This window comes from Dipodomys merriami, unplaced genomic scaffold, assembly GCF_024711535.1.
Source record: "Dipodomys merriami isolate MVZ:Mamm:240054 unplaced genomic scaffold, mDipMer1.0.p SCAF_9, whole genome shotgun sequence".
In the NCBI taxonomy this organism is placed as follows: domain Eukaryota; kingdom Metazoa; phylum Chordata; class Mammalia; order Rodentia; family Heteromyidae; genus Dipodomys; species Dipodomys merriami.
The window spans coordinates 40132101-40155805 of record NW_027206512.1 but is presented as its reverse complement, the minus strand read 5'-3'; the positions used below and the strand labels follow the sequence as shown (position 1 = coordinate 40155805).

Here is a 23705-nt window from a genome sequence, read left to right as displayed (position 1 = left end):
GGAGGAAGTCAGGTGCGGCCGGTCCCGTTACCTCCGGCACGCACCCCTTTCTTACTTGGACAGACCTCCTCTCCGTTCGGTACACTTGTGATGAGGCTGTAACTTAAAGTAAGGGGAATTGCTAACGAACCCAGGACAGACTCTTCCTACGCTCTCTGCTTCACAGACTTTCCTGGATTCACCACGACCCCAGAGTCCTTCCTTCCGGTGCGGTTCCTCCTCTGCGCTCACTGATCACCGAAGGAACCATCAGTGCACTGCTATCTATCGCGTAAGGATCTCCGAGACGCCACACTGTGCTCGAGCATCCCCGGACGCAGCCCTCTCTTCCTGGGTGTGTGCTGCAGGCGGGCCCCGCAGCCCACATCCGCGGGCCTGGCGTTCCCGGCGGGTGGCAAGGTCTGAACCTCCTATAGGAGCTTGGAGGGATCGATCACACAGGACCCGCCAATGGGAAGCCCGGCAGCCCGCACGCAACCGCAGCCACACCTCCTCCCACGTGACTTGTGGCGGCTGACGTCGTGCGCCAGGAGCGACGGCGAGCCTCCGGCGCCGTTGATTGGCTAGCGCGGCCTCCGGTCCCGGCTGTCACGTCTCGGCGCGGCCTCTGGGCCGAGCTTGGCGTCTCCTGACCATGGCCCGGTCCCTTCTCAGCAATCTCTCTTGACGCCTCCTCCGCCCAGGGCATGTGGATCCCGGCGGGTCGTAGCTGGTGGCGCGGTCGGGCGCTGGCGCCCTGGGCTTCAGGGCCCGCCCGACCCAGGTTGCCCTGGTCCCGGCCGGCGCCGACCCACGCGGTCGCCACGGATCCCCGGGCGCCCTCCAGGCCCTACGGCTCTGCAGAGCTCAAGGTGACCGCCGCGACCCGCGCGGGGGCCGTTAAATTTGGGGTGCCCCGCGGGGGTGGGACTCTGGGGGTGCTCCCGAGGCCCGGGGGCACGGGTCCCCCAGATCCTAGCTGGAGGACCAGCTTCCGCCACAGCCGGCGGCGAGCGGGGGACCCAGCCCGGCCCGATGGTCCAAACAGCTCCGATCGGATTAGTTCTTGGGGGGCCCTGAGCCACGCGCTTTGCCGATGAAGTGTCCCTCGTTTTGTGGAGTTTCCCTCTCACCCCACCCCGAAAATCCTCGTGAGAAGCTGCTCTCGTATGCTCCACTTTCCTGCAGCTCATTAGCCGGAGGATCTCGACTTGGCCTTTCTCTGGATGGACTTCCTCTGTTGAATGGCAGGCTACGCAAACCGTCTTGGCTATTGGTGATACTTGCCTGATCTAAGACATACAACTTTGAGGTCCCTAACCTAGATTTTCAGAAGCGTCGGCTGCTTCTGCCTTATTATTACTGTTCTGCCCCCAGCCCCTCTCTCCCCCGCGATCCCTCCACGGAGGACAGACCTGTGAAAATTGACTCTCCTTTGGAGAAGGTGGGATTCTACCGCTCTAGGTTACGCTAGCAGCCATTGAGATAACTGAAGTGGTAAAAGTTGAGGCAGAAAGGCGATTGAATGCAAGTTCCGAATTAGTGGAAAAAATAATATAACTCACCTTTGCAGAAACTCCTGTTTCTAAAAGTGGATTTGTGTATACTTCGAAGTATTTAAAACACTTTTCCGTGTATCTTTGACTTAGGAAAAAAAGTCTATAGTAAAAAAAATGTCGTGTGTGTGTGTGTGTGTCTGTGTGTGCACGCACACAGACTTATTTGAAGATACAATCATACTTTTAGGTGCTCTTATTGAAACAATTACAGAACTGAGGTGAATTGTATAGTGTAATTTGCTGATGATGTAATACTAATTAGATTGGAAAAATTAAATATTTAGAATACAAAAAAAAAAGGCGGCATTTTACTTGAATGAGTTTTCTTTATTTTGGTTTTTGAGTCAGTTCCCTTGTGTAGCTCAGGCTAGCCTGAAGCATCTATCTGGTAGTTTTCCTGCCTCAGCCTTCAGAATTCTTGGATTTATAGACATGGACCACCATACCCAGCCTGAACACATTTGAGTAGTTAGAGATGTGGCTCAGTAAAGATGATATGTGGGGGGAAAGCCATGAGTTTCATTTTAAATATTTTAAGTATTACTTTAATATTTGAGTAGTTTAAAACTTTAAGTGGTAAAATGCTTTTTGTTGTGGTTTATGTTATCTTTTCCTCAACAAGAGCTACAAAGTAACAAAAATTATAACTAACTCTTTGAAGGCTTTACTGTTAAGAGCACAGATTTTTAAATGGGCCTGATTTGTGAGTCTCATTGTGATAGAAGCACATCACTTCCTGTCATTTTTTTTCTGTAGCTTGTTAGCCTTAAGAATTTTTGTTGTATAGGAGTTTCCAGAATGAGACTTCTAGTTAACTTCTAGATGTTCTAGGTATTCTCTGTCCATGGAGATAGAGTCAGGTCCTGATTACCTTTTATGTTTCTCTTGTAATTTGTTCTTTGTTATATGAGCATAGTCATATATCTTTACTTTTGTAACAATTAAATATAAGCTTTGCAAGTTATAGTAAGTTAAATATTAACATTAAAACTATCTTGAGTTATAGATTTGTTTTTTTTTATACACAAATTATCTTACTGTAGTGTTTCTCTTCCCTTTCTAGGAAACACCTGACATGTCTAGATTTCCTGTTGAAGATATCAGAAATTTCAGTATCATTGCACATGTGGATCATGGCAAAAGCACTTTAGCTGACAGACTCCTGGAACTAACAGGTATTGTCAGTTCACACCATTGGCATAATGTGTAATTGGGGTTTCCTTTTGCCGTACACTTTTAATATTTGGTTTTACTTTCATTGTGGTGTTTTCTTTTGTAAATCTTTGGAAATATCATTGAGGGTTTTTGTTTCTAGGGACAATTGAGAAGACAAAGAATAACAAGCAAGTTCTTGATAAATTGCAAGTGGAACGAGAAAGAGGAATCACTGTTAAGGCACAGACCGCATCTCTGTTTTACAGTTTTGGAGGAAAGCAGTATCTTTTAAATCTCATTGATACACCAGTAAGTTCATGCATGAACTGTTAAAGTTAGTCTTGTATTAATAGCATGAGTTCTTGATTTTTGAGCTATTTTTTAAAAACATATCTTTTTGTTTTCTTATTCTTGTGTTAATAGTAACTTGTTTAACAACTTATCAGAAGAAGAAATATAGGGGCTGGGAAGGTGGCTCAGTGATAGAGTGCTTGCTTTGCATGCATGAGGTCCTGGGTTCAATTCCTCAGCACTACATAAGCAGAAAAAGCCGGAAGTGGTGCTATGGTTCAAGAGATAGAGCACTAGCCTTGAGCTGACGAGCTGAAGGACAGCTCCCAGGTCTACATTTAGGCCTGACCAATGAAGAAGAAGAAGAGGAGGAGGAGGAGGTGGAGGAGGAAGAGGAGGAGGAAGAAGAAAGTAATATATAATATCTTCATTTCAAGTAGCGTCAGTAGATTTGTTCCAACATCCCTACATTTAAAAAAAATTAGAAATCACAGTGTATGTTTAAAAATACCAATCTTTCTGTTTTGTAGGGACATGTTGATTTTAGTTATGAGGTGTCCAGGTCACTTTCTGCTTGCCAGGGGGTTTTACTGGTGGTTGATGCAAATGAGGTAAGACTTTTTCACTTTAATTGATGTGACAATCTTATTTGGTTGTTTGGGAAAGTTTTCCTTAAAACTTGTGTTAGAAATAAAATCTTTGTATTTGAATAAAAGTATATTGTATTACTCAAAATCATGAGCTTTGATACTGATGAGGTGAAAATCTATTACACTAAAACATTCCATGGGGTTGAGACTTTTATTTAAACTTTTTTTAAAGCTGATTAGAGGAATTGTTCAAAAGATTGTTGTAGTTCTAGTTGAAATATGTTGTATTTTCAATGCACTGTATCAAAACCTGTTAACTGAAGTTTCTATAGCAGTTTAATAGCAAAGCTTGAAAATATTTAGTTTCCAAGTCATATTAGGTGATTTTAATGCAATAAATAAATGTACAAAGTGATAGGTTTCAGTGATATTGGTAACATTACCAAATCCTTTGTGGTTTTATACCACAGTCATCAAAACACACACAAGTTTGATAAAAGGTCTAAAACAGATTGGAATACTTTGTAAACATGTGTGGAAAGATAACAGTGAAATTCTGTCCTATGTAATATAAGCTCATTTAAAAAACCCACATGTTAGGCATATTATATATAATTATTATAAGAATTATGATACACTAAAGTAAGATTTTGATATATCTTAGTTTTTTACAGTGTTCATTTGAAACTCAAAAGAGGTGGGCTGGGAAGGTGGCTCAGTGGTAGAGTGCTTGCCTTGCATGCATGAGGCCCTGGGTTCAGTTCCACAGTACCACATAAGCAGAAAAAAGCTGGAAGTGGCGCTGTGGCTCAAGTGGTAGAGCACTCACCTTGAGCTGAAGAGCTGAGGGACAGTGCCCAGGCCCAGAGTTCGGTCCCCACAACCGACCAAAAAATACCAAAAAACCAAAAACTCAAAAGAGGTGTTCTGATTATTGTGTCAAGAAGTACTTGATTCTTATTCTCTACCTTGAAGGAGGCTTTGTAAACTGTATCATATGACTATTCTACAGTAGGTTCTTAAAGGTCCTAGTGTTGTCTTTGTGTCTCCAGTGCCTAACAGTTCCTGGCACAGTCTCCAGTTCCTAGCACAGTGCTTGACACAGAGAAGGACCTTCAGTAAATTCCTTCTGAAATAACAGGAATTATCACACTGAGTGATCCAGCTTTATGAAAGTACAAGTACCAGAGTTTACTTTATGGTTCTGCTTAGTGAGATTCTCTACATTAAACTTGGCAGACTGTCTGTTGGTTTATTTTGCTTGACTTGACGATTGCATTGCCATTGACAATATTTTAGTCTGGAGAGAAATAGAGGGAGGATATTCTTGATGAACTTTCTGACACTGAAATGAAATATTGAGATAATTACACAACTAAATGTTATTTTTGCTGAGCGTTAGAAGTTCTTGTCCATAATAGATTGTCTTCACTGTTTTGTGCTTGTGGCAAAATACCTTGTCATGGTGAGAGTACTTGGTGGGGCCAAAGAGAAGAGGGGAGAGGCAGGGTCCTACAGTCCCCTGCAAGGGCATACTTCCAGTGATCCAGGGACCTCCCCCATAGGTCCTGTCTCCTAACCATCAGAACAAAAGAGACTTTTAACACATAAGCTTTGGGGGTGGGGGGTGGTATTCAAATATATGACATTTTGTTTTTTATTTTCACAGTGATATAAAAATCTCAGGTTCTTATTCATTTTTTTATTCAGGCAGTGAAAGCAGTTAGGAAGGTTGCTAGAAAAGCAATACACTTTGAATAGACTGAAAGTGGGTTATTTCTAGGGTAAGAATGGCCAAAACCTTACTTTTGATGAAGCTATATGGAATTGTTTTGAATGATAAATTTTTCAATACAAGGCAAAGTGGTCAATCTCTATGTCATGTTTTGATTGTTCCAGGGTATCCAAGCCCAAACAGTAGCAAACTTCTTTCTTGCCTTCGAAGCACAGCTGTCAGTAATTCCAGTTATAAACAAGGTAATTGCATTGAGGCAATAATTCTGTTTCACTTTATAGAATTCTATCTAGTGTTTAAATGTGAGGTATACTGTTTCTTCTTCTATGAGGGATCTCAGGATATTTATTCATTATGTTGGTGGGATTGATCTCTTTGAGTTTCATGTGAAGTATTGCAAATCAAATTCCTACACCCTTATATGTGGTTAAAAAGATAGTTGCCCAGATTCAAAGTTTAAGTTCAAGATTTTGTGCTCGCTAGCCATGGTGTTTGAGGCAATCTGCAGCACTTTGTGCCCTGGTTGAAATAAGAATACTTAGAGCCTCCTGTTTACACTTCCTGAAGTGGCTAGAATGACAAGTATTTGAGCACCACCACGCCCAGCTTTTGTTCAGATGGGGTCTTGAAACCTTTTGCCTTGCCTGGCCTGGATTTATGATTTTCTTGATCACAGTCTCCTAAGTACTGGGATTATAGGCTTGAGCCACTACATTCTGCTTAATTGTGTGTGTGTGTGTGTGTGTGTGTGTGTGTGTGTGTGTGTGTGTGTGTGTGTGTGTGTGTGTGTGTGTGTGTGTGTGTGTGTGTGTGTGTGTGTGTGTGTGTGTGTGTGTGTGTGTGTGTGTGTGTGTGTGTGATTATAGGCATGAGCCACTACATTCTGCTTAAGTGTGTGTGTGTGTGTGTGTGTGTGTGTGTGTACGTACATGTGCACCAGTTTGTGCACCAGTCCTGGGCTTAAACTCAGGGTGTAGGATGCTGTCCCTGAGCTTTTTTGCTCAAAGGTAGTACTCTACCACGTTAGCCATAAGAAAGAGTCTCACAGCCTTTTCTGCCTAGGCTGGTTTCAAACCACAATCCTGAAATCTCAGCCTTCTGAGTAGCTAGGATTATAGGCATAAGCCACCAGTGCCCAGTTCTTCTTAACTTTTAAAATCAATTCACAGAGTACTGCTTATGTTATTATATTCTTGACCCTGCTTACATTGTTTTGCCTGCTTTGCTTCTTGATTTCCAGTTTTTAGTTCTTGTTAAAACTGTTTTGATCATATGTAATTTTAATTCTTTTGAAAAAACTCATAGGAGCCAGGAAGGTTTAGTCAGAGAAGCTTGTAACTATCACCAAATATTGCTAGTATGTAATGCATTTTATTTTTATTATCCTGGATTTTTTTTTAAGATAGATCTGAAGAATGCTGATCCTGAAAGGGTTGAAAAGCAGATTGAAAAAATGTTTGATATTCCATCTAAGGAATGTATTAAGGTAAAATCCTTTTTTGGAAGATATTGATTATACTTTAAAAGAGCTGTTTTAAAAGCTAGCTATAATAATTATAGGAAACAGTCTATTTGTATTTTATTTAAAAATCGATATGATTTTAAATTTAATTTTTTTTATTTAAGTGTCATATGATGGCTTGCCACAGACTGCTGTGTTGCCTGGTAGTGTATTGTATCATTTCAGCAATGTGTCATTTTTTTTTTTTCTCTAAGTCTTACTTGTTTTTTAAAAGCAAGTTTCAGGTACCCAATTGTTTTTATCGAAACACAATAAATTATTACATACAACCTTAACCTTTTTGAAAAAAATGAGAGTGAACTTGGGAAGTAAGGGTGTTGAAAGGCTTGACATCATCTTTAATTTTTGAGATTTTGGTGGAATATCATTTACCAAATGAGCAAAGTGAAGCTCAAGAAAATAAGTATTGCTCAGTGATATCCATTCCACGAGTCTGTAGCACGGACTGCTGCTCAGATTTGTGAAACACCTTATAAATTGCTCTCTTAATTCCATATGAAAATGCTCTTTTATGCAATCTTAGAAATGTAGATGCACTTAACTAAAATGCAAAGAGGTATTCATCTTTTTACCCTTGTAGCTGCTTATGTTTTTCTCTGTATTCAAGCAAATGTTAGATTTCCAACTTCTGGTCATAAATAATTGTGTTCTTGAATTTAAATTCTTGTACTTTTTATATGTATATTTTCAGATTTCTGCTAAACTTGGAACAAATGTTGAAAGTGTTCTTCAGGCAGTTATTGAAAGGATACCTCCGTAAGCATTTTACTATTTTTATATTACTCATTTACATATAGTTCAAGATCATCAATTTGACCTCTCATTGTTACTTAGTGTGTATGATAAATACTCTTGCAGTAAGTAAGAATAAATTTTTGCTTTTAACAGCATGGATGAGGCAAATACAATAAAATTAACAAGGCAAGAATAGGAATCTCTTCTTGATGAATAATAAAGAGACTTAAATATGTTGGTAGTTCTTCACCTTATATTGAAGCATAATGAAATATATATATATATATATGTGTGTGTATATATATATATATATATATATATATATATATATATATATATATATAAAAGTAACTAAAACATGAGATTAACCACCATACCCTATACCATTAATCATAGCTACTTGGGAGGCAGAAGTAGTAGGATCATGGTTTGAATGTAGTTTATGATTTAGTGGCACCTTATCTCAAAGGCAAGCAGTGCCATAGTGGTACACACTTGTAATCCCAGCTACAATTCAGCTATAGTTGATGCTCGTTGTCCGAGGTCAGTCTGGTAGAATTGTGAGAATTGATCAGAAAAGTCCCAAGCTAAAAGGGGTGGGCGTGTAGCTCAAGTGGCAAAGTAGCACTGAGGGGTTTTTTTTTTGGGGTATGGTCATGGGTGTGAACTCTGGGCTGGGCGCTGTCCCTCAGCTCTTCAGCTCAAGGCTAGTGCTCTACCACTTGAGCCAGAGCGCTACTTCCGTCTTTTTTCTGCTTATGTGGTGCTGAGGAATCGAACCCAGGGCCTCATGCATGCGAGGCAAGCACTCTACCACTGAGCCAACTTCCCAGCTCATATTAGGTTCTTATTTGGGTTTACATAATAATGAATAAATAAATAATAAATGTTAAACCAAAGTAGTTGAAAACAGGAATTTTATAGATGAAGATTGCAATTCAGTATGTGTATATATATTTTTAACTTGTATCTAATAGGCCTAAAGTGCATCGCAACAATCCACTGAGAGCATTGGTATTTGATTCAACCTTTGACCAGTATAGAGGTGTGATAGCTAATGTGGCGTTATTTGATGGCATGGTTTCCAAAGGAGATAAAATTGTATCTGCACATACTCTAAAGACATATGAAGTTAATGAAGTAGGAATTTTGGTTCCAAATGAGCAGTCAACTCATAAATTGTAAGTAATCTTTCAGTAATTAAAATATGTCTATATGTATTTCTATTTCTACTGCTTTCTATAAGAATCCCAGTTTGGTAACAGGAAAATAAAACCTGATCAATGTAGCTATACAGCAAATATTCTATCACAAATATTCTCATGCATGAAGGGAAATAAGAAATCTGAGGTGAGAGATTTTTATTCTTCTTGACTAGCTGTAACTACCTTAATGATCAGGGTGTAGTGGGGCCTTGATGAAAGGATGAGTTAGTCTCTTCTCCTCATATGTATGTGCAGTGTTTTAAGAGGTGCTTGTTTTTTTTTGACATTTCATTACAACTAAATTTTCCACTATAAAAGTCGTATAGAAAAAAGCTGACAATTCTTTTTTTGTATAGTGTGCAATTCATGGTAGAACTTTGTTTGACTAATTCATGGGATTAACAAAACAATGTACATTAGAGAAAAACAGATCTGAGTTTGCTTATACAACACTCACTAAACCCTTCCCATGTTAGATACTGATGGGACATGACCTTGTACAAATAATAGGAAACTGCAAAGGTCCTGTTTGCTCATCTATAAAAGTTAAAGTTTTGAATCAAATGGCTTTGCAAATCACATTTTAGGGTTTAATGTTGTACGTCTAAAAAGCAGTATGTTACTCAATTTTTTATTTTATTTTTTTTTGTGATCAGTCATGGTGTTTGAATTCTGGGCTTGGGCACTGTCCCTCACTTCTTCAGCTCAAGGCTAGCACTCTACAACTTCAGCCACAGCACCACTTCCAGTTTTCTGGATGTTTTATTGGAATCTCATGGACTTTCCTGAGCCGGCTGGCTTTGAACCACAGTCCTCAGATCTCAGCCTCCTGAGTAGCTAGTATTACAAGTGTAGTCCACTGGTGTGCAGTCTTAAGTTTATTGAAATATTTCTACAGTCTGCTTATATTCTGCCATATATATTATGCATTATCTTTATTTAAAATTCTTACACCTCTTCCTACATATAATTTACTTTGTTATTATGTTATTAAAGCTAATTTAATGATCTAAGATGGACTAGGTCCCATATTAATGTGTTTGATGGGACAGATCACAATTGAAATACAGTACAAAGAAATCTTCCATTTTGAACAGGGTACTGGTGGCTCATGCCTATAATCCCAGCTATTCAGGAGGCAGAGATCTGAGGATTAATGTTTGGAAGCCAGCCTGGGCAGGAAACTGTGTAAGACTCTTTGCCAATGAACTATTCAGATAAAGTTGGGAGTGGCACTGTGGTGCAAATGGTAGAGTGCTAGTCTTGAGCAAAAGAACCTCGGGGATTCTAACCAGACCTTGGGTTCAAGCCCCAGGACTGGTAAAGAAAATAAAAATTAAAAAAAAATTGACACTTGGAATCATGGAATTTGATCTTTTTCTATGAATATTAAATAAGTATCAGGTTTGTTTTTTTAATGATTGAGTAAAAATGTACTTTTCTTGTTAAGAACATATATAACTGGTTAATGAGACATCAAAAGCTGTGCCTTTTGAATTGTAAAAGAGAGGTAAGATCATGGAGGCTTCAGAAGCTTGAGCAGAGATTGTAGGTACTGGACACGCTATAAAGAGTTCTTGTTGTTGTTGAAGGGCTTTTAGGGATTGATATATATGTAGCACTGTCATTTGATCAGATTTTGTTTGGAAAGGATGTTATAATTTTCAGGGACAACAGAACTAATTGTGAGTATGTACTTAAACATAAAAGCAGTAAATATTTGCCTGTAATAATTTTATTTAGATATGCAGGACAGGTGGGCTATCTGATTGCTGGGATGAAAACTGTCACTGAAGCACAAATAGGAGATACATTGTATTTACATAAGCATCCAGTGGAGCCCTTGCCTGGGTTTAAATCCGCGAAACCAATGGTATTTGCAGGTGAGGAGCTCACAAAATCAAAGTTTGAGGGCTAAAATATTTTAAAACAAAGTATGTCTGAAAGAAAAATAAACTTATTAGAAGATATACATTCTGGTAATTGCTAATGGCAGGACACTGTTTCATAGTGTGTATGTGTATGTGTGTGTGTGTATGTGTGTTTGCTTTATTTCTATTTATATAGCAGTTTATATCCGATTTATATCTAGAAGTGGTACACACCTGTAATCTGAATACTTGTGAGGCTTAAGCAAGATGATTGTGAATTTGAAACCAGCCTGGCTTACATAGCAAGACTCTGTCTCAAAAATGAAAGAATATATAAAAAGTATATATAAACACAAATGGATGTGTAAAAAATACCCATCTCTGATTGCATGTATATGATGAAATTTTATGTGAGAAATCATTTAGGATGCCTGAAATAAGAAGTTGATGCATACAAGAGCTTAGATATAGGAATTTCCTTCTTATATCCCTAGGGAGTTCATTATTATGTTTGAACACATTTTTCTAGTTATAGTGTTTTTATTACATGTATCCAGCCGACATTGTTGTCCTCCGCCTAGCCAGGCTTTGCTGAATTTCGTATGGTACTAGTGTTGAATTGGAAGAATAGTTTAGCTTCAAGAATGTGTAACTTCAGAACCTTTCATTACATGTGCTATTAGGGACATATGGGAAAAAAAAATCTGACGGGAGGTCACCAGGTTGCTCTGTACCCTGGGCACCCAGATTTTTTCCCTGAAGTTCCTATCATTGTGGATATGCATCATGTTTAGTTAAGCCAGTCATATGACTTTTAGAGCACTTGTGTGGTGTCACCTTCACAGGTATGAGATGAGAGAGATTCTGAGAAATCTGTATCCTCAAAAGTTTTTTTTTTTTCACTAAATAGTTAAAAACAAAATTTATCTTTGATTTTAATAGAAAATCTGTCCTAGAAAATAGGAGTTCAGTATAGTTCCTATTTTGCTTATGTATCCTTAACCTATTTATAGTTTTATTTGTAGCTGTGGAATATATATGCTTGTTTCTTAAACACAATTACCTAATTTTGAATAGGCCTAATTCCCAGTTTCCCATTGTTACTGTTTTTCTTCTCTCTACATTTCTACAACACGATTAACGTTGTTTGGAGTATGAACAAGCTTTAATACAAGTGTATTAAAGCTAATGATATGCAAGGTACTTTGCAACAAATTTCTCTTAGTATTTATAATGTTTGGCCAGTCAAAACTAGGAAGATAATATTGATTTTTGTACTTTGCAGCCTTACACATTAGGCTTGGTTTGTAAGGCAGTGGATTGTGTTGTAGTAATAATTTTTGTGTCCCCAGGAATGTATCCTATAGATCAGTCTGAATATAATAACCTGAAGAGTGCTATAGAAAAACTGACTTTAAATGACTCCAGTGTGACAGTTCATCGGGATAGTAGCCTTGCCCTGGGTGCTGGCTGGAGGTAAGATTTGTTCACATAGTAGAGTCATGTTTTTATAGGAAAATAAAATGTAAAAGCTTTTGAAATTCCTGAGGATCCCTTGGTGTGAGAAAATGACCAAAATACTTTGTATTTCACAGTACAGATTCATGTTTTGTAAGTTTTACAGTTAATTTAAAATAGATTGTCAGTAGAAGACTTGATTCTTATTTAATACAATTATACAAGCACTTATTTGTGATATGAGTTGCTTGAATGGATAACTGTTTTGATACCACTCCTCTCCAACATCGTATCAATAGATTCATTTAAAAAAAAATAGAGCCTATGCTAGGACATAAATATTTTAGAGTCTGTCTTTTTTTTCTCCCACAGGTTGGGATTTCTTGGACTATTACATATGGACGTTTTCAATCAGCGACTAGAACAAGAATATAATGCTTCTGTTATTTTGACAACCCCCACTGTTCCATATAAAGCTGTTCTTGCATCAGCAAAGTTGATAAAGGTTGTGAAATATTTAATACCACTTTGTATGAGCACAAATAGGAAAACTTCACAAATAAATGTGGACTTTAATGCAGAATGCAAGATAAATTTTTATTAATTTATTTTTAGTTTAATAGCTGATGTCCTATTAGAATATATTCTTATTTATAAGTAATAAAGATTAACTTCTTTTTAATAACAAAGTACCTTTCTGAAAACTATATTATTTTTCTTAAAGAGGCCTCCACATTATAAAAACTAGTCTGGGGGCTGGGAAGGTGGCTCAGTGGTAGAGCGCTTGCCTTGCATGCCTGAGGTTCAGGGCTCGATTCCCCAGCACCACATAAGCAAAAAGAAAAAAGCTGGAAGTGGCGCTATGGCTCAAGTGTTACAGTGCTAGCCTTGAGCTGAAGAGCTGAGGGACAGCGCCCAGGCCCAGAGTTCAGGCCCCACAACCGGACCCAAAAAAAAAACAAAACTAGTCTGTTTCTGATAGTAGAGTTAGTAATCAAAGTACTGTTCAAAATTCAACAAAAATATGAAAGCTATAACTTCCATCATAAATAACAAAATGTGAAGTATTTATTGCAATTGTTTTAGAAAAATTTAAATTTCAGGTGAATGAGGTAGACAATATTCCATGTGAATTGCAATTTATTAACCACTAATTTTGGCATATATATTTTAAAAATTAGTTTATTAATTAGCTAAATGCACTATAAAGGTCACATTTAAATGTAGTCTTAGGCTAGGAGTATGGCTTAGTGGTAGAGTGCTTGCCTAGCATGCATGAAGCCCTGGGTTCCATTCCTCAGTACCACATAAACAGAAAAAGCTGGAGGTGGTGCTGTAGTCGAGTGGTAGAGTGCTAGCCTTGAGCAAAAGAAGCTCAGGGACAGTGCGCAAGCCCTGAGTTCAAGCCCAGGACTAGCAAAAAAAAAGAAGGTAATTTAAAAATAATACAATCTTAAAAATAATAGTCTTAAAAATAATACAATCCTTTGTCATAATTTTCTAAATTTTATAATTTGAATTTAAATGTGAATGAAGTACTTATTTATAATCAATATTAGTAATGTGAATGTTTATAGTTAGAAGATTTTCTTTTAAAAGTATGGTAGAATAATACAACCTTTAGGAAATTGTGTTTTAATTAATTTCGATAAAGCAGTAACAAAATAAGCTGTATAAAAAAGTATGAGTTAAAAGCAAGCTATTTTATTGACATTTCTTTTAATGTTTTTTAATTCTTAGGAATACAGAGAAAAAGAAATCACAATCATCAACCCTGCACAGTTTCCTGATAAGTCGAAAGTAACAGAATATTTGGAGCCAGTTGTTTTAGGCACTATTATAACACCAGATGAATACTCTGGAAAAATAATTGGCCTTTGCCAGGTAGAAATGTAATTCAGTCAATACAAAATGTGTTTGAGTCTTCCAAAACCATGGTATCAAGCTCAGGTTTTCAAAGATATCCCTCTGCTGAGCAGATTAAATTGAATAATTCAGTAAGAGATTTCATGTGTCTAACTATATAGATACATAGGTAGATTGATCTGCATCCACACATTTATATGTATAGTATAGCTATTTTTAAACTATTTTGACTTTAAGAAAAATATAATCAGTAGTTTTGATAATCATATTAAATTACTAAATTAATACTATAGCCAGAAGAAATTTCATAGTTATCCTGAAAGAGCTAAAAGTATAATATCTTTTATTATTTTTGAGTTGAAATTGAGTGCAGTTTAAAAAATAATTTTAAAATGTGAGACCTTACAAATAGAAGGTATTTCTCTCTTGTTTTATAGTTCTTGCTAGTATCTCAAATAGTAGCAGGAGACTTGAAGTTTAGTTTTGCTAGCAAACTAGATTTTAAGTTCATTTACTTGATTTCTCTAGATTTAACTTCTTTATTTTTAAAAATGTAATTAGAACTTTATAGTTACATCTGATTTATTGCTAAATGAAGTAATGTAAAACTTTAAAGATAAAACTATTAGATAAAGACAGGATTTAAAAGCATAATACAATTGAGACAAAATGGTTCTTGCTGTGTTAAACACACTGCTAATTATGCTTTCACAAGACCTTTAAGTGTTTTTTCATTTGTTCATCATCCTGTCATTTATTGATATGATTTACAGCTTGATAGATGATATCTGTTGTACCAGTTTAAAGCAGAATTTGAGTTGGTTGTCATTAATCACATTTTTTCTTTCTTTAGGCTCGAAGAGCAGTTCAGAAAAATATGACGTTTATTGATCAAAATAGAATTATGCTTAAATATCTCTTCCCTTTGAATGAAATTGTGGTAGACTTTTATGACTCCTTGAAATCTCTGTCTTCTGGCTATGCTAGGTAAAAAAGCAGGATATTAAAATCCTGGACATTTTTTTAATATTAATAAGAATATGGTAATATTCTGCTTGTTCAGTAATATCAACATAACCATAAAATTAGTATCACTGTCAGTTAAGACTTGGATCAATCGTACAGATGTTGAGCATACTTGAAACTTATTAAGTAGGAAAAAAAGGACTTCGTTAATCAGGAAAGGATCACTTTTCTTTTAATGAAAAAGTTAGCTGGGTACCTTCTTCATTAAGAGTTGTACTCTTTGTCTGTTTTGAAAAACAGATACACATACAGTCTATAAAAATTGCACCTGATGGGGCTGGGAAGGTGGCTCAGTGGTAGAGTGCTTGCCTTGCATGCATGAGGCCTTGGGTTTGATTCTTCAGCACCACATAAGCAAAAAGAAAAAAGCCAGAAGTGGTGCTGTGGCTCAAGTGGTAGAGCACTAGCCTTGAGCTGAAGAGCTGAGGGACAGCGCCCAAGCCCAGAGTTCAGGCCCCATGACTGGACCCTCCCCCCCCAAAAAAAATTGCACCTGCATTAATGAACACTATATTAATGAACTTGCTCTTCTTGGAAGTATAGTCCATATCATAAAAATCCATTGTGTATCCATGAGGAATACATGGAGCCAAACTAGTAAAAAAGTAAAAGAAGAGTTAATTCTAAATCATAAGGAACTCATGTATAGCATTTGACAATTTGACAGTCTTTTTAAAAAAGTATTCCCCAAATCTTACATTAGAGGGTGTGTTCCAGTAACTTGGAAGATTTTCTTTTAATTTTTTTTTTTTTTTTTTTTAATCAGTCGTGGGGCTTCAACTCTGGGCCTGGTGCTGTCCCTGTGCTCTTCAGCTCAAGGCGAACACTCTACTACCTGGCCTCATTGCCACTTCAGGTTTTTTAGTGGTTTATTGGAGAGAAGAGTCTCACGGACTTTCCTGCCTGGACTGGCTTTGAACCTTGATCCCCAGATCTTAGAATCATAAGTAGCTAAGATTATAGGCATGAGCCACCAGTGCCTGGCTTCTTTTAATTTTTTTAAAATTATAATCTAAGTAATTGTCAAAGAAGTTGTCATTCATCAAAGTAATATATGGATATAATTCTCTCCCATCCAACTTGGAAGTTTTAAGTGAAAAGAGCATCTCGGTGGAGAGTCTGCATATGTACAGTATCTTAGGAAATTTTTATTTTTGTTTATACTGAGAACTTGTTTTTTCTATTTGATCATCTAGTATTTTTTCTTCTGTGTCTTATTTCAGACAAGACTGAACAAATAAGTGGCAATGGAATTTAAAGTGAAATGAAGTGGCATGTCTGAAGTAACAGTTAAAAGTGTGGTTAATAGGCTTTGTTTGTACACATTTTTAGCAAAATCTTGTCAAACTGTAATTTTCTTCTAGGCATGTTTTTCTAAATTGTGCTCAGAAAATCTTTGTGGCTTGAAGAAGTAAATACATTTGAAATTAAATGAAAGAACACAGTTTATATTGAAATATAGAAAAATAAAATATTCCTGCATACCAAATTACAGTAATACTTATAAACAAGATGGATATTTTTCAGTGAAGTAATTCTACACTTTGTTTTAGTCTATGCCCTTGTAGATAAGGCCACATAACCACCCACAGATTGAGATCAGAAAAATTACTTTTCTACTGTGCCAAGATCTAATATAAATCAATTGAAGATGTAATGCCAACCATATAGGTATTTGTATTTAGTCCCCAACCTCCAAACTTAGTATACTGTGGATTCCCAAATGTATTTGCTGCATTTTAAAGAAATATTAGAATACATATGTTTGGTTTGTTGTTTTGTCTTGTCTTCAGCAGGTCTTGAACTCTCCTTGCTTGTTTGCTGGCACTCTGTCACTTGAACTATACCTGGCATTTTGCTACTTAATTGGAGATAGGTGTCTTGAAGCCTCTTTTTGCCTAGGCTAACTTCGAACTATGACCCTCTAAGTCTCAGCCTTCTGAGCATGTGGGATTATAGGTGTGAGCCACCAGTGCCAGGCTAGAATACCTGTGTTTTGATTAAAGGTTAAGTTTCCATTACTTACTTTGAAACACTGTGTAACTAATTCCTTTGAAAACAAGTTAAATTATAAAATTTTGTGACTTATAACATACACATTTTGAAACTATAAACATCAAAATTAGGGGTTATATCTATGTAGTATATCTGTATTCTAAATAGTATTAACATAGTAAAGTTGTAAGTTGTTTGCTAGGTGAAAATTTAGAAAGTGTACCTATTTGCAAGTGTTTAGCAGTGTGTACATAAAGAACAGGGATATGTATATACAAGAAGAGTACATATATTGTTTTCTGTCCATGATTTGAAGGAATTATAGGCATAGTGAAATTTTATTTATTACTAGAATTCAGTTTATAACTTGAGCACTTACATATTTCTATTTTGATTATTTTGTAAGGTTTGCATATATTGTTAGTAGTTAGAACTAAGTGCTTATATGTGCTAGGCTTGGCTCTGCTCTCAGTACTTCGTATGTATTACATACTGTTCCAAGGACATTGCATATATTCATACATTTCATCATCACACAGCCCTAAAAATTTAAACCAAAGAGATAATGTAGGAAAAGCAAGTTTTATTTGTTAATGGCTGTTTGCCAGTACCTTTAAAGTTAAGTTGTCATTCATAATAGAAAACCAAAACAGTAACCTAATGGAAGAATCTTTGAGAATAACTTAATATGATGTAGTTGCCAGAGCCCACTTAACTGCTAGGGCTGAGAGAAGGGGTTGATTTCACTTGCTTTCAGTGATGCATTTTCCTAGTGTGGTTGAACCACCTTCTTTTCCCTTCCTCTGGGGACTTTTCCTTTCCCTTTTCCTATTTTTATCCCTTATTTCCTAAAGTTGAGGAATTTTGCCTCTTACTGTGGCTATTTAGATCCATTCACATACAACTGAATATGGAATATATTGGTGGGTAGTTAAATATTTCAGGTCAGGGAGTAAAGGTGGCAGAAAATTATATTTTCTAAAAAAAAGATGTGTAATCTCTTAGGAAGTATAATGGCTATCATTTCATCTTCTTTTCTCCTTGCTAGTTTTGATTATGAAGATGCAGGCTACCAGACTGCAGAACTTGTAAAGATGGATATCCTACTAAATGGAAATATTGTAGAGGAGCTAACAACTGTTGTACACAAGTAAGTTGAATAGAAATTAATCATGAAATGGGAAAAATAATTACTTTCATGTCTTTCTGAGTTATTTCAGAATTAATTACTTATTTCAGAACTTAGTTATTTTGGAACTGCTTTTAAAAGGGCAAGAGGTATTAGAATCTAAGGGGAGGATAAAGTAGAAGGTGAAGTGAAGGCTAAAATAGAAAAGCACATTATATATTCATGAAAAAGCATAATGAAACCCCCTAAAAACTCCTTAGACAGTAGGAAGAGGAGAAAGGGGGATTAAAAAAGAATAATGTAGAAGAGGTGACTTTGATCTATCTATCTATCTACATATTATATAAATATTGTAAACCACTTTGTACAATTGATTTATGCTAACGAAAAAAGAAGAAAACCTCTAAGTTAATTTAAATAGGCTTCACTCCACCAGTTTTTCCTTCTGTTGTTTTCAACAGTTCAACTACTGAAAATATAGAGTATAATTACAATAACTAAAAAACGTCTTAAGGGAAGAAATGCTTCTCTTACCATGTAAAAAGTACAAGAAAATATTTTTTAAACATTACAATGATGGTTCTAGGATTAAGAACAAAATTAATTTTCATATTATAAACATTTTAATAAACATTTGAAAAGTCAGATATGCATGCACAAACTGCCAGATTGCTTAAAATAAGTTATAATGCACTCTTATAATTACTGTATTTTGTCATTTAAATTATTGTGAAACTACTTTGTGACAAAAATATCTATTAAGAAAGTAGGATATATACATTCTTACCTGACAAAAAACATACACAGAAAAACTAGAAGGATATATGTTTAAAATATCAAAATATTAATAGGGGTTTTCTGTGAAAGGCAGGCATCGAGAATATTAGATTGGTGATATGGATCAAGGGTAGATCACTTGCCTGTGAAAAGGCCCTGGGAATGATCCCCAGAACTGCAAATAATTAAAATGTCAATTTTGCGGGGCGCTGGTGGCTCACGCCTGTAATCCTAGCTACTCCGGAGGCTGAGATCTGAGGATCTCGGTTCAAAGCCAGCCCGGGCAGGAGAGACCGTGAGACTCCTATCTCCAGTAAAACCACCAGAAAACCAGAAGTGGCGCTGTAGCTCAAGTGGTAGAGCACTCGCCTTGAACTGAAGAGCTGAGGGACAGCGCCCAGGCCCAGAGTTCAAGCCCCACAACCGACAAAAAAAAAAATGTCAATTTTCTCCTTCTAGTATATTTATAATAATGTATGTGGTAATATATTTTTCAAAATCAGAAAAATTTGACTTAGAAATTAATATTTATGATAAAGTTTCCTTTGTGCTCCTTAAAATATCAATTTTACGTTGATTGTACATGTGTTTTCTTTTTACTTCTTTCAGAGATAAAGCATACTCTGTTGGCAAAACTATATGTGAACGCCTAAAGGATTCTCTTCCTAGGCAGCTGTTTGAAATAGCGATTCAAGCTGCTATAGGAAGTAAAGTCATTGCAAGAGAAACGTGAGTTGATAATCATTTTTGATCCCAGTCTTTCTTAGAAATAGTATAGCTAGAAAACTAAAAAATATTGAAAATTTTAACTTCATTAACTTAGGGTTTATTTATATAAACCTACTGTTTATTTATAGAAACAGTAAGATGGTGCTGGTTTATTAGTTCTAGTGGTTTAAATGATAATTACTTTGAATTATATATACTACAGATCATCAAGTGATGTACCTGGACTTAAACATTTTCCACTCATTTTATAGAGTGACTATGAGTTTTCCAAGATAAGTAGTTGTTTGTTTTTAAAGATTTTTATCTACATAGTTTAGAATCTATTCAGAAAAATTATAAATAGAAACTGAATCTAAAGGACATTTTTTAACCTTAGGCATTTAGTATCACTTTACTAGAGAGGCTATAAATCAGAGAACTACAAGAATTTTGTTTTCTAAAATTCTAGATTAAGGTACTCATACTGGTTTATAGTAGACATAGAGAGCAAAGTTAATTTCAGTGGGAAACTGGTCATTTCCATGAAATGTAATGTATGATAGAGGACACAGAGGATGCTGCTCTTCTTGAAACAGTAAAGTACTTCCTCAGTTATGAAAAGTTGGTTGCTACTAAATTCTAACATGCCAAATTTAACTTATCAGTAGTGCTGAACATTTTCATTTTTATATAGATTTTATAACATTTGTGGTAGTTTTGTTCATCTCAGAAGAGGCAAGGTGGAGTTGATACCTAGTGAACATCCTAGAAAGTGCAAATTAAAACAAGGATACCGAGTTGACATTCTAACATAATTATATTACAGATACTTTAAAAGGAAACAAATTATTTTATACCTTAAAAAATAACTAAAATAGGGAGCTGCTTTTCAAAACTGTAGTGATCTGCAAATCTCTCATAAAAATGTAGTGTAACTGATAGATGTATTAAAATCAGTTTTGTCTTGAAATAAGTTTTATAAAAGCCTAAATCTTATAAATATTATCTTACTAGCTGTTTGTAGTAAGATAATAACCATTTTAAATTTTCTAGACATATTAGCAGTATTTCTAGGTTAAGCCAGAAGTAACCTGTTATTTCTTTTATAATGGTTATAATGTTCAAGTTTGACCTAATTAAGCCTGACTGATATATAACCTTTTTAAAGGAAATCCAAAACACTACAACACTGAGATCCCACCTTACTACAGTTAGAATCAGCAATCAAGAATAAAAACAAAAAATGTTGGCAAGGATGGGGGCCCTATTTTCATTGTTGGTAGGAAAGTAAACTTAGGGTAACCACTATGGAAAGCACTATAGAGCTTCCTCAGAAAACTAAAAGCAGACTGCCTGTGATCTGTCAATACCATCTTTGGGCATCTATCCAAAAGATTGCAAGTCAGTATACAATAAAAACACCTACATACTCATGTTCATTGCTGCACTATTCACTATAGTCATTAGGGAAACAGCTATATAACCGACAAGTATGTGTGTGTAATATATTCAGTGAAGTCAGGCACATCTCATTTGTGGATATCTAAAACATAAACATTTATGCTATATATAGTTCCAAATGCATATATACACTATCAAACCTAAAGCATGGTATACAGGGCGGATTTTCTTGGTGTGACCCTTTGGGACGATTAACAGTTTAATAAAATGAATACCAGAAAGTTGAAATATGTCTTGTTAGAGGAGGCTAGAGTTTAAAGGGAAGGCAGCAGATGGAGAGAGGAATGATGGGCATACATGAAAATGGAACTAGGAAACTTGAGGATGAGCAGGGCTAGGATAGATTGGGAACAGAATGGTGATCAAGGGTGCATTGCACACTGACATGTTCAAATGCAATCCTTTTGTACAACTACTAAAAAAATAATCTTAATGAAATGAATGCTGGTAATAATGTTTGAGTTTTTTTGCTGTTTTGCTAAAAGCATTTGTGGTACATAATTATTTGCAACATTACATTAGTAATATTAAATGTATTAGTGAAAGAAAACTTGTTTGGGGAAAGAACTTTTAAATACTCCAAAGAAATATGTACTTAAACATTTCCTCTTTTACAGTGTGAAAGCCTATAGAAAAAACGTTTTGGCAAAATGTGTACGTATATTGCTATTTATTTTATGTTGCTTTATGTCTGTGATTTTTATCTAAATGCTATATGAGTTTCTGGCACAGAATCAATAGTGATTGGTAACTAAGTTTCCATGGGGATCTATCTAAAATATAAAGATTTACAGGAGGATAAGATCTAGCGGATTCTGGTTTGAAGCCAGTTCACAGAGACAAGTCCTTAAGACTTCATCTCAAATTAACTAGCAAAGGCTAGACTGTACATGTAAACAAAGAATACAGATTTCAAGTGATTATCAGCCACGAGCAAGTAATCAGAGGGAGTCCAGTGCCCGAGTTCAACCCTAGTAGAAGCAAGAAAGCAAGCATTAATGAAAAACTAAATAAAGCCCTTCCTATATTTTGAGAAGGTGGTGTAACTAAGATCTGATAGCAAGGCAATGCAAGAAGTAATTTTCCAGGTGTCTACCACATAAATAGTAAGGTGATTATGTTTGTAATCTTGCCTTACGTAAATATATGATTATTTTTCTATGAGGTGAATTGGACTTCTAATTTTTCAAAATACTTTTCAGTATGGTGGCGATATTACCCGAAAAATGAAACTTTTGAAGAGACAAGCAGAAGGAAAAAAGAAGCTGAGGAAAATTGGTAACATTGAAGTTCCAAAAGATGCCTTTATCAAAGTTTTGAAAACACAACCTAATAAATAATTCATAGAACCAACCAAAGAAGTTTTGTCAATTATAATTGATGTTATCTTTTTTTAATAACTCATAATATGTTGGGAACAGAATGAAAAACGTTAAAATACGTATATTACCTTAAGGGTTTCCTATTAAATAGTCTAGTAGATTTTCTTTGAAAAGAAATAGTGGATAAGGATTCTAAAGCTATATTGCCTTGTCTCATATTTCAGTTCCATTACTGACTAGTAGTAATCACGATCAAATTACCTCACTTTATCTGTACCATATTTAGTAAAATTGACCTCCTCATACTTCATAGTACCTTTCTACTTTGATATGATGAAAAGATAATAGATTTTAATTATTTAGAGGAATGCATGCTATACAATGAATTTTAACCTTTTTTATGTATATTTTTTTACTTCTACTTAGAAGAGTTGCCCAATTGAGGTTCCATCTGATTTAAGTAAATGGATTCTCTAAGTCCACAAGTGTCAAATTTTATCTAGACCAATTTACCTCATATTTATCCATCATTTATTAGATGAGTAAACAACATAGTGCTTAAATATAGGTTTTAGCTTTTGAAGTTAGTGTATTTTATCAAGTGTTAGTTAGATGGTTTACAATATACATATAAGTTAAATTAGTAAGTTAAATTAGGGAAAGGAACTGTCTTATTTCTGATATTCAAAATACAGGTTTTTGGTCAGAAGCTATTATTAACTACCTACATTTCAGACCTCATTTCACACAACCAGTAAGTGGCTGATTCAAATCTCTTAGCAAGCTCCCACATTAATTCAATGAATATTAACTATAATAAAATAATTTAGCCAATGAGTTTTCTTCTAGCTTGAGTGAAGAGTTTGAATTTTACTATAAGTTGCTTATATTAAGACGTAATTATGAATAGTGAGGCTTGGAGGTTTTTTGTCCTAATTATATAAACTTCTCCCTTCTAGCTGTCACAAAAGAGAAATATGAAACTCATGACAATAGTTTTGAAAATCTAGCTGGCTTCTAAACGTGTTCTGTTCATCATTGTCAAGGAAGTCACGAGCTGCTATTTGGCACGATATACACTATGGTTCTCCTAGGTTTTTTTTTTAATTTCAGCAAATTTTATTCTTTATGATTCTAGGAAATATTGCCTGTACTAATCATAGCTGTACAAGGAAAGTATTTTTTAGACTTTTTTAATGTAAGCTTAAACTTCTATAGCCACTTTTATAGCCAGCTGATATTAGTGATTTGGAGTTGTCTGCCCTTAAAATGTTTCCCCAGAGAACACCTTTTTGCTAACAGTGATATGGTTATTAGGGTA

The 23705-nt window shown here is 35.7% G+C and overlaps 1 protein-coding gene across 3 annotated transcripts; it reads left to right on the top strand.

Moving 5' to 3' along the window:
• Window positions 1-576: 576 nt before the first annotated feature.
• Window positions 577-22406, top strand: Guf1 (GTP binding elongation factor GUF1). Of its 3 annotated transcripts, XM_070013080.1 has the most exons (17): window positions 577-851; window positions 2602-2713; window positions 2854-3002; window positions 3515-3595; window positions 5474-5551; window positions 6712-6795; window positions 7523-7587; window positions 8544-8747; window positions 10515-10654; window positions 11995-12118; window positions 12473-12605; window positions 13841-13984; window positions 14820-14953; window positions 18036-18137; window positions 19503-19622; window positions 21680-21716; window positions 22265-22406. In XM_070013080.1, exons 1-17 carry the CDS (start codon window positions 687-689, stop codon window positions 22400-22402), a joined length of 2010 nt encoding a protein of 669 aa, XP_069869181.1. In that variant the 5' UTR covers window positions 577-686; the 3' UTR covers window positions 22403-22406. The 3 variants fall into 3 exon arrangements, with proteins under 3 accessions (XP_069869181.1, XP_069869183.1, XP_069869184.1); XM_070013082.1 differs by lacking the exon at window positions 6712-6795 and having other exon boundaries at window positions 583-851; XM_070013083.1 differs by lacking the exons at window positions 577-851; window positions 2602-2713; window positions 2854-3002; window positions 3515-3595 and having other exon boundaries at window positions 5483-5551; window positions 6716-6795.
• Window positions 22407-23705: the final 1299 nt, after the last annotated feature.